The sequence below is a fragment of the Rhinopithecus bieti genome, unplaced genomic scaffold (genome assembly GCF_001698545.2).
Source record: "Rhinopithecus bieti isolate Rb0 unplaced genomic scaffold, ASM169854v2 scaffold_7648, whole genome shotgun sequence".
Taxonomy (NCBI): Eukaryota; Metazoa; Chordata; class Mammalia; order Primates; family Cercopithecidae; genus Rhinopithecus; species Rhinopithecus bieti.
The window spans coordinates 751,769-763,104 of record NW_016805609.1 but is presented as its reverse complement, the minus strand read 5'-3'; the positions used below and the strand labels follow the sequence as shown (position 1 = coordinate 763,104).

Genomic DNA, 11,336 nt, shown 5'->3' with positions numbered 1-11,336 from the left:
TTTTTTTTTTTTTTTTTTTTTTGTATTACTGATTCAGTTTTGGAACTTGATATTGGTTTGTTCAAGGTTTCAATTTCTTTCTGATTCAATCTTGGGAGAGTGTGTGTTTCCAGGAATTTATCCATCTCCACTAGATTTTCTAGTTTGTGTGTATAGACGTGTTCATAATAGTCTCTGAGGATCTTTTCTATTTCTGTGTGATTGGTTATAATGTCACCTTTGTCATTTCTGATTGTGTTTATTTGGATCTTCTCTCTTTTTTTCTTTGTTTATCTAGGTAGCAGTCTATCAATCTTGTTTATCCTTTCAAGTAACCAACTTTTGGCTTTACCGATTCTTTGTATAGATTTTCAAGTCTCAATTTTCTTCATTCTTGCTCTGATTTTAGTTATTCTTTTCTGCTAGCTTTGGGTTAGTTTGTTCTTGTTTTTCTAGTTCCTGTAGGTGTGATGTTAGATTGTTAATTTGAGACCTTTCTAAATTTTCAAGGTAGGCATTTAGCACTATAAACTCTTCTTTTGACACTGCTTTTGCTGCATCCCAGAGATTTTGGTATCTTGTGTCTCTCTTTTCATTTATTTCAGAGAATGTTTTGATTTCTGCCTTAATGTCATCATTTACCCTAAAGTCATTTAGGAGCAAGTTGCTTAATTTCCATGTAATTGTGTGGTTTTGAGAGATCTTCTTGGTATTGATTTCTATTTTATTCCATTGTGATCCAAGAATATAGCTGATATGATTTTAATTTTGATTTTTTTGAATTCATGGAGACTTGCTTTATCGCCAAGTATGTGTTTGATCTTGGAGTATGTTCCATGTGCATGTAGATGAGAAGAATGTATAGTCTGTAGTTAATGGGTGAAGTATTCTGTAGATGTCTATTAGGTTCAATTGGTCAAATGTAGAATTTAAGTCCAGAATTCTTTGTTAGTTTTTTGCTTTGATGATCTAACACTGTTAGTGGAGTGTTGAAGTCCCCTACTACTATTGTATGGCTAAGTCATTTCGTAGGTCTAGAAGCTCTTGTTTTATGAATCTGGGTGCTCTAATGTTAGGTGTGTATATATTTATGATAGCTAAGTCTTCTTGTTGAATTGAACCCTTTATCATTATGTAATGCTCTTCTTTGTTCTTTATCACTGACGTACACAAACTCCTCTCTGTGTTAACAACCTGGTATGATGCCTTTTGCTCTTTTTTACATTGCATTTGCCTTATGTCTGACCCCTCTTCTAACACTACTTCTGAATATGCTAAAAGGGACAGTTTATTGGAAATGCTCATCAATGATTACTTAAGGAAAGAGCAACTAAAGTAATTTACAACCTCCCCTTCTATCAATCCCAAATCAACATAAGCCTCTCCTACACATTATGAGATACCTGGATTCAACTGCTGAATCATGAACTATTATATTTCTAAATGGTGCACTGAAGTGGAATACCCTCTTTTTGTTCACCTTTTCCACCCAAGCTGTGGAACATTCTAGAACCATAGACCAGAAAGCTATCTGTGCTTCACCACTGGTAACCTGGATACCCTCATCCTGTAGCCAGGATGCCACAGCACCCCTTCTTGATGTTTTGCAGGTGCCCCTGAGGAGAGGACTATTCTGCCTGTGTTTTCCAGGTCATCCAACTTTTTTTGTAGAGGAGGAGAGATTTTCTTCCATCAGCTGCTCTTCCTCTATTTGCCTCTGCCTTCCTCCAGAGGTACATGGGTCATCATCAAGGACTTTTATTAGATGATGCCACTTCTTTCCTCAGCTTGCTTGGGATGCTCACTAGCTCGTGAAATCCAGAACCCATAAGAACAGCAGCACTTAATATGATTCACAAGGTGTTAAAATTGTTGTCATTGTTTTAACTCTAGGCTCCTTTTGTATCTTGAGCATATTTCTATTTTGCACTTACACCAGGTATCATAACTATCAAAGCTGTCTGCCCTGAACCATAGTTTGGTTCACCTAACCTTTCTAATCACTTGTTTCCTCATTTTCAGAAGAGCTGATAATGGCAGTACTCTTCATTGACTAGTGTGAAGGTTAAACGTGTCACGTGGAAAATGCCTAGTAGTACCTGGGACATAGTTAGCTAAGCATTTATACTATGCCCTAGAAGGGAATCACTGAAGAGTTTGAGGAGTAGGGTTATGGGATTCAGATTTGTATTTTATAAAGATCCGAGTCCCCTTTGCCTTGAACAGTGACTGATACATGTCCAATAAATGCCCATTGGATCAACACACTCAAATGCAGGAGAATGTTGAATCATTTGCATTCTTTAGGCACTTAAAGCATTAGAAGAAGTTGAAGGAGTTTGCATGGGTGAATAAGAGCAACAAAAATTTAAGATAGAAAGAAGAAATGAGTTCTCCGAAGGCTGATCATGCCAATGGTCTAGAAGTCTATAAGGCCCCAACTATTGGGTGGGAGGGGTGGAGGATAAAGATTTTTCCTTTTTCAGTTACTAAAAATTCCTTGACCACCTTCTGTACACCCTCTGTGCTTGGCACCAGAAAATCAAAGATATGTGACAAGACATCTTTTCTTAAGGACTTGATACTTACAAAGAATTACCACTCAGAATGAGAAAAGCCATGATAAATTTCATATATATACATATATTATATATATAATTATATATACATACATATACTTTTATTTTATATATATATATATAAAAGGGCATGTGTGTGTGAGAGGAAGAGAGAAAGGGAAAGGGAGAGAAAGAAAAGCACAGCGGGCACAAAGGGAGGCTTAGTCGGGACTTATGAATCCCCTGCTTAAACTCCCCAGCAGCATGCCACTACACTTGAAATAAAATCCGCACCATTTACCATGATGTACCAGACCCTGCCCAACTCAGCCCCTTCCCATCTCTTTGTCCTCATCACCCATCACACTGTCCCTTACTGACTCCACACCTACCTGCAAACATTATTTCTGTCCTTGAACACAGCTGATCCTTTCTTACCTCAAATCCCTTGCCCTCAGATCTTCACAAGGCCACCTCTTTCTTGATTATTCAGACCTCAACTCAAATATCTCATTCTCTGAATAATATCTACATAATGGCCCTTTCCTCAGTCATTTTCCATGGCATTACTCTGTTGTATTAGCTTCATAAATTGTTTCCCTATGAAGTTATCTTGTTTACTTATTTACGTAATTATTGTCTGCCCCTTTGTCCCTCTGCCCCCCACCCAATGCAATAGAATGGGGACTTCCTGAAAGCAGGGAAACCTCCCTGGCTTGCTCACTGTTCTGCCCCAGTGCCTCGAGCGTGCCTGGAGGCTGGCACCTAATTGACATTCATCAAGTAGGAACATGGCCTGGGGAATACAAGAAAGATTCACCAAAGAAAAGTTATAAGTTAAAATATGTCATGAACAGGGAGGGCAGTTAGGGCCAACACCAGGACTTCGGCTGTTAGACTGCAGGGTGCAGGGTGAAGTGTGGAGATAGACTAAAGGGGTGAAGCATCCCAAGGGCTTTTTTGGCCAGAAATAGGACTCGAGCCCAGACCCCAGAGCTAGAGTGCAGAGATCAAATGTCAGGGGGCCTCCCTTACCAGATGTGTGACCTGGGACAATCACCTAACCTTTCTAATCACTTGTTGCCTCATTTGCAGAAGAGCTGATAATGGCAGTACTCTTCATTGGCTAGTGTGAAGGTTAAACACGTCACGTGGAAAATGCCTAGTAGTACCTGGGACATAGTTAGCTAAGCATTTATACTGTGCCCTAGAAGGGAATCACTGAAGAGTTTAAGGAGTAAGGTTATGGGATTCAGATTTGTATTTTATAAAGATCATCAGTGGGGAGGATGGACTGGAGGGGGCTGATAAAGCAGAGTCAAGGAAGCAACCAGGTAGTGAAGACAGACCAAGACAAAGCAGTGGCAGCAAGGCTGATCCAAGAGTTATTAAGACAGTGGACTCTGGCATCAGTTTGAGGAGGGAGATAAGGGAAGGAGATGATTCAGTGGGTGGCTGGTGGTGCCATTTGCCCATATGGGAAATACAGGAGGGAACCCAGTTTGAGAGCCAGGGTGGGAAGGGAGGGTGAGGAGGTGTGATTTCTTCAGCTGTGGCTGGCTGAGTTAAGTGTTATGGAAACTCCAGGTGGAGCTTCCCAGAGAGAAAACCCCCACATCTTTCTGATCACAATATAACCCTAACATGATTAGCATTGTACTTATCAGTACTTAATAAATATTAGCGCTTAATATTTGGTGTTTAAAATTTTTGCTTTTGGAGAAAATACTGTGAGAAACATTTTTGTCCACATTTAAGTTTTTTTCTTTTAGACTTCTATATGTAGAATTACTGGGGCAAAAGGTATGTTATCTTTTGAAGAATTTAATTCATCTTGCCAAATTGCTTTTCAAAAATTTTGTCCCAACAATATATTCCCACAATAACCTGGGATTTTTAAAAAGCAGCTTAAATGTTTTTTATAAATACCACTCCCAAAGTTGCCAGGGTATGGAGAACAGTCCTCTTGTGTGTAGGGATAAACCTAAGCATCAACTTCAGCTCCTTCCTTAAAAATTGACAATTGCCCTTTTGTCTTAGGGAAACTCCCAAAGTCAATGTCTGTTATTCATTAACATGTTGCAATACCACAACCCAAATCATATTCTTGAAAACACGATGGTGTGTAAAATACAAACACTGTATATGTAAATACTCCCATGAGGTCTGTGGATGGTGGTATAAGGAGAAGGCACTTAGGGAACAAAAAGTTCTGTTGTACCAAAACTACATTAACACGGTCTTCCACCACCCCCTGCCCCACCAGAGAACTTCCTTTACCACAGTTTAGTGGATATACACGGAAGGAAATTCCATTTCCTTTGAATCAATACATGGGTTATAAGAGGGTACCATTCACCAATTTTAACCCAGAATAAGCTCAAACTTCTTTTTAACATATATGTCAATAGATTTTCATCAAGCTAAAGAAGAGCCATTTTCCCTGAAGACAGCATTTTGGTCAGTTCCACATACGGTTATCATGAATTGTTGGTCATTCAGGTGCTTTCTGTGGTTTTTGTTACTGTTTTTCTTACACTGACCACATACAACTGAGACACCTCAGGGTAACAGAACCCAAGAAAGTCTGTGATATGTTTGCTATCCTTTTCTGTGAATGCTTGCTTTGTGTTTATTAGAAGTAGATTTGTACATTACAAAACCAATGTAGATTTAATGAAGATTTATCTGTTGTCTTTTTTAGAAAGTCCTTATGAAGGAAACTTGGGTACACTGTTCTTGTCCATGTGTCGTATTGAGTTGAATATTTGTTTTGTGTTTCTCATAATCCACTGGAGGCCATTTAACTCAGTGGCCTGCAGCAGCAACACTTGCCTCTTCTGTTTAGAGCAAGGGTCCCCAACCACTGGGCCGTGGACCAGTATCAGTCCATGGCCTGTAGGAACCGGGCTGCACAACAGCAGGTGAGTGAGCATTACCACCTGAGCTCTGCCTCCTGTCAGATCAGCAGCAGCATTAGATCCTCCTAGGAGCATGAACTCTATTATGAATTGCACATGCAAGGGATCTAGGTCGTGCACTCCTTATGAAAATCTAACTGATGGCTGATGATCTGAGGTGGAACAGCTTCAATCATTCCCCACCCCACCCTGCCACTGGTTTACAGCCTTAACCATCCATCAGGGTTTGAAGGGAGATTCATACTTGCTTTTGGAAGACTTTCTTATACTTAGTCCACAGTTGCTGTTCTCAGGAGTTAATGGGAGGAGCCCACAATTTTTTAAAAGAGGCTGGGTCTAATTTGTATCAAGTGGGACTCACATCAAGTAGGGAAGCAATAAAGACTGTTCATCTCTTGTAAACCATGATTCTTTTCTTCTAGCAAGCACAAGTCGGGGTGGATCCATCAAAGAATGGGAAGACATGATACTTTTGCTTGAATGTGGACTTGGTAGCTCCAAAATGGTCTCCTTTGCTATTGGGATGGTCATCAATGCTTGAAGGAAATTGCTGTGGTTGTGATGGGGAGTTGAGTAGAATATAATGCATCTCACTACTAGAGAGTCAATCAGATGTCCCTGGTCCTCCTGGGGCTGTCTGCTGTTATATTTAAGAGTTCACTTCCCATCCATTGTGTCCATTTGTAAGAGAGGCTCTCCAAAAGAACACAATAGCAAGTTTACACATACTGTTGAGCCTATTTACCACAGGGATCTCAAAATCATAGTGGTCCTGCCTGTTTTGTTGTTGTTCTTTACATTCTTTGTGTCTATTTCTATACACTGCATTGATTATACTATAAAGCTGTTTTGTGATAAGAAGAATTGAGAGAGACTGAAACCAAATCTTTCTCTCAAGCTACAAAAGTTCTCTGAAAATAGAAAGCGACCTACCCATATTTTTTTAAAATTACACTTGTTATCCAGTTAGAGCTATAATGGCAACTCATAAAATCATAGAATTTTAGATGTAGGTTATATGGGGAAAGTGAATATAGTCCTCCCTTGGTATCTGTGGGGGTTGGTTTCAAGACCCCAGTGGATATAAAAATCCATTATAAAATTGTATAGTATTTGCATATGATCTATGCACATCCTCCCATATACTGTAAATCATCTCTAGATTTGTTATACCTAATACAATATAAATGCTATGTAAATTGTTGTTATACTTTATTTTTACTCGCATTATTTTTTATTGTTGTATTGGATTTTTTCCCCCTAATATTGTCTCCGTGGTTGGTTGTATCCTGGATGCTGAGTGCGCAATAGGGAGGCCTGACTATTAGAAACCAGCTGCTGTGTAACATTGGCCTCTAGGAAAACGTGTCTCCTGGTCAAACAAGTTAGGGAAAGCCTGTATCCTGTATCTTCCTCCTTCTGGATATTAACAATGAAAAGTCAACTGTAACTCAGCATTTTCCAAACTGATTTGATTACAGAATCTTTTTTACCCTGAGTAATAGCTGTTAACACCCTGCATGCAGGAAATGAGTCCAGTCACACCGTGGAGGTCCAGAAAATTAAGCCACTTGCCTGAGGTCACAGAGTCAGTAATGACAGAGTCATGGCGGGACCCCACTGCTAGCTGATAGCCTCCCTCACAATGGCTGCATACTTGTGTTGCCAGCAATGGCTTCAAAAGGTGTTCAAGATTATGTTTCTTTGAAATTGATTTAAAGAGTGATATCTAAAGTTGTAGGATCCTAGTTTAATTTGGAGAGATTTATCTGTTAGCATATAGAAAATGTGTCAGTTGGCCCATTCAATTTAGTAGTACTCTTTATTCAGATGCATCAGAAATGGGACCCGAATCGTATGCGTGGTGGAGAACAAAACGTTCCTGAGTCGCCCAGTGTGAGGGGTGGGGAACGGAGAAAGCCAATAAGCAATTAAACAAGTAGACATGTAGTTACAAATTATGATGCGTGCTATGTATGTGCTGTCAGATTGAGCTTAAATTTGCAGTCATTTTTTAATTGACCCAGAACCAAAAGGAATCAATAGCAGTTGTTTTTATGGTTATCTAAATATTCAGCTCATAACGACAGTTTGCACCACATGACAGCCTCTCCCCTTCTTGTTTTTCCAGCCCAGTGGAGCAAAATGAGAGCGCAGTGAGCCGGGCCCAGCTTCTCTCCTAGCCGTCCCCGACTCCCACCATGAACCACTTGGAGGGGTCTGCGGAGGTGGAGGTGACCGACGAGGCGGCAGGTGGGGAGGTGAACGAGTCGGTGGAGGCCGACCTGGAGCACCCCGACATAGAAGAGGAGCAGCAGCAGCCGCCACAGCAGCAGCACTATGCGAGCCGCCACCAGCGCGGGGGCGCCCTCGAGGACCTCCGCGCCCAGCTGGGCCAGGAGGAGGAGGAGCGTGGGGAATGCCTGGAGCGCTCAGCCAGCACCGAGAGCGGCTTCCACAACCACACGGACACCGCCGAAGGCGACGTGATCGCCGCGGCCCGCGACGGCTACGATGCGGAGCGTGCACAAGACCCGAGGACGAGAGCTGCCTACGCCCCCCCTGGCAGTACCGGCCGGAGGCGGAGAGTACACGGAGCAGCGGGAGCCGAGCATGCTGAGGCACGCACGCCCTGCACTGCCCAACCACTTGCACTGCCACTCGTTTGGAGCACGAGGGAGGTCATGAACGCGGCCTACTCCAGGCTTATTGGTCTACACGCACGGCTCTTCCACCGCGGCAGAGGACGAGTCCCTACGCCGAGCCCTTACGCTGACTACGGTGGTCTTTCAGGAGCACGTTGTACAGGAGATTAGGGGACGCGCCCGAGGCTGGACGCGCCGATGGCCTGCGGCTCTTACGAGCTAGGAGCAGCGACGAGGCGGCGCATACCGCCAGGAGGCCCTGGGCGCGCGCTGCACCACTACGACGAGCGCTCTGAGGCGAGCTGACAGCCCTGAGGAAGGAGGCCGAGTTTCGCGCCCTATCCGCGCATGACAGCTACGAGCAGGGAGGGAGGACATCGACCAGATCGTTGGCAGAGGTCAATCCAGAGCATGAGCTCGCAAAGCCTCGACAAGCGGCCGAGGACATGCCGGAGCCGAGCAGGAACCTGAAGCGACCCCATACCCCGGCCGGGGGGTCCCCGACAGCCCCGGGCTGCAGGCGCCGGCGGGGCAGCAGCGGGCGACAGGCCCCGCCGGCGGCGGTGAAGTGGGGCAGCGGTACAGCAAGGAGAAGCGCGATGCCATCTCGCTGGCCATCAAGGACATCAAGGAGGCCATCGAGGAGGTGAAAACCAGGACCATCCGTTCGCCTTACACCCCCGACGAGCCCAAAGAGCCCATCTGGGTCATGCGCCAGGACATTAGCCCCACCAGGGACTGTGATGACCAGAGGCCGATGGACGGAGATGTAAGTAGGTGCGGGTTCGGGCTTCCTCGGCCCCATGCGGCGGGAGGGAAGATGGCGCCCCATGGCCTTGTGTGCCCTTGGGTAGTGACTTTATGGGAAATGGTCTGTGGGGAGGCTAATAACTTTTCCACCCTAAGCCTCAGAAACAGGTCGCACCTAAACTCTTAAATACCAGCGGGAGAGAAAGTGTCGAATGCACTCGTCAGATTATTAGCAGGATGGCTTCAAATCAGTGCTTCCCACACTGTGCCTGGAGGCCTTGTGAGAAATGCTTTCTTGGGTACATCGCCCTCCACCCCCAGTTTCTGATTCAGAAAGAGTGGGGTGGGGCCCGAGAATTTGTATTTCTAATGCCAAATGAAAAACAAGCCCTGATTGAGGAAGGAGAGACTTCCTTGGAAAGGATTATTGCAAAGGGGAGAAAGATACTGTTTCATTATAGGGAGGAAGGACTGTTGCGGTAGGAGAACCTCTGACCTAAGATCTTTAAGGGTCTCTAGGGTTAGGAACAAGGGGGAAGTTGTTTTATAGGGAGGAGTAGCCAAGTAGAAAGAACGGGGTGTGTGAAAGTGGCGTGAAAAGGGTGGGAGTTGAATGTGCTGTGGATCAGAGAATGTTTCTACCTGAGACCAGCGTTTTCTCAGGAGTGGTAGTATGCTGGCCAAAGTTCACGCACCTGGAGGAAGGAGAGACACTTAACCAAAGTTTGGTTAGCAAGCAGTTCAGCTGATGGTTGGTGAAGAAAGAATGGAAATGTGGAGGGTCTGCGTCTGGCCTTGTCATAGGTAAACAAGAGGAGCATCCCTATCCCTGCTCTAAGTCAGAGGAGGAGTCTCCCAGAACACAAAAGGATGGGAGTATTTCTTCATTTTGTTCCTCTGATTCTCAGGTAAAGTTCAACGTTGTCACTAGCAAGTTCCCATGTGATGCTGCTGGTCCCAGGACCACAATTTGAGAACTGCCGTAAATCAATCCCTTGAAGATTTGGGATGGGTAGTGTGCCCTCTTTGGAGGAAATCCTTCCGAGCCTTTTTCTGCCAGGGGTTTCTGCAGTTTTGTTTGTTTGTTTGTTTTGTTTTGTTTTGAGATGGAGTCTTGCTCTGTCACCCAGGCTGGAGCTCAGTGATGCGATCTCTGCTCACTGCAACCTCCGCCTCCTGGGTTCAAGCAATTCTACCTCAGTCTCCCAAGTAGCTTGGATTACAGGCAAGTGTCACCGCGTCCAGCTAATTTTTGTATTTTTTAGTAGAGACGGAGTTTCGTAATGTTGGCCAGGCTGGTCTCGAACTGCTGTCCTCAAGTGATCCACTCACCTCAGCCTCCCCAAATGCTGGGATTACAGATGTGAGCCACAGCATCTGGCCAGTTTCTGCGATTTTTTTGTTTCAGTTTGGTTTTTTGAGACAGAATTTCACTCTTTTTGCCCAGGCTTGAGTGGAATGGTGCGATCTTGGCTCACAGCAACCTCCGTCTCCCAGGTTCAAGTGATTCTCCTGCCTCAGTCTCCTGAGTAGGTGGCATGACAGGCACATCCACCATGCTCAATTTTGTATTTTTAGTAGGGATGGGGTTTCACCATGTTGGCTAGGCTCGTCTTGAACTCCTGACCTCAGGTGATCTGCCTGCCTTGGCCTCCCAAAGTGCTGGGATCACAGGTGTGAAACACCGCACCCGGCCTCTGCAGTGTTTTCACCCACCCTATGCCTCATTGTGGGCTTCAGTAGGTGCATAATTTTCACATCTGGTTGTATCAGGTCATCCTTGCCACTTCACAAAAGATATGTATTCTGTTTTAAACCAAATTGTGTTTCATTGTGAAGAGCTACACAAAGTAATTCATGCCACTGTTGACATTTTCCATTTTTGAAATACCTAGGAAATGTTATACATGGCAAGCTTAGGTGTCACTATCTGTTCAGAATAGATCAGAAAGACTAACTTTTGCTCTGATTCCTTTGCTATAAAGATTCTCTCTGCTTCTACTCTCCCTTTCCATACTCTTGAATAATTTTTAAGCCTTCCATTTTAAAATGGATCTTAGAGTAAGATAAGGGTCGAGAGCTTATATTCAATTTCATTTAATTCTACATTTTATGATTGCACCAGGCCATTTCTCAATACATATCTCTGGAGTGAGAAACCATTATTGTAAGATATTTGTTCATTTTACTTACACATAAAGAGCTATGCAGGTCAGAGTGGTAGCATTCACCTCCTCTTTAAGGAATAGTCGGCATTTGCTGTTAGCGGATTAGAAAAGGTTGGAAACTAGTAGGGAAGGGAACTTCATTTCTCTCCAGCAAGGGGCAGCATTGGGTCAGTGAGTTCAGACATGTCCTGTCTCTCTCTTTTCTAGGCTTCTGATTCAGTGAAAAACAGGTGCACTCACACATAGAATTCTCCTTGACCTCCAGCTGTCTCCAGATTCCTCCCAGCTAGGAGGGATTGCAGCAAGCATTTTGCA

The 11,336-nt window shown here is 44.1% G+C and overlaps 1 protein-coding gene across 1 annotated transcript in view; it reads left to right on the top strand.

The window, feature by feature from the left end:
* The window catches only part of APBA1 (amyloid beta precursor protein binding family A member 1), a 233,904-nt gene that overhangs the window by 155,006 nt on the left and 67,562 nt on the right, over positions 1–11,336 (top strand). The window contains 9 exon segments of the mRNA XM_017873056.1: positions 7,590–8,022; positions 8,025–8,040; positions 8,043–8,125; positions 8,128–8,247; positions 8,250–8,340; positions 8,343–8,372; positions 8,375–8,536; positions 8,539–8,598; positions 8,601–8,872. Coding sequence (XP_017728545.1) covers positions 7,660–8,022; positions 8,025–8,040; positions 8,043–8,125; positions 8,128–8,247; positions 8,250–8,340; positions 8,343–8,372; positions 8,375–8,536; positions 8,539–8,598; positions 8,601–8,872 — 1,197 coding nt within the window. The 5' untranslated portion in view covers positions 7,590–7,659.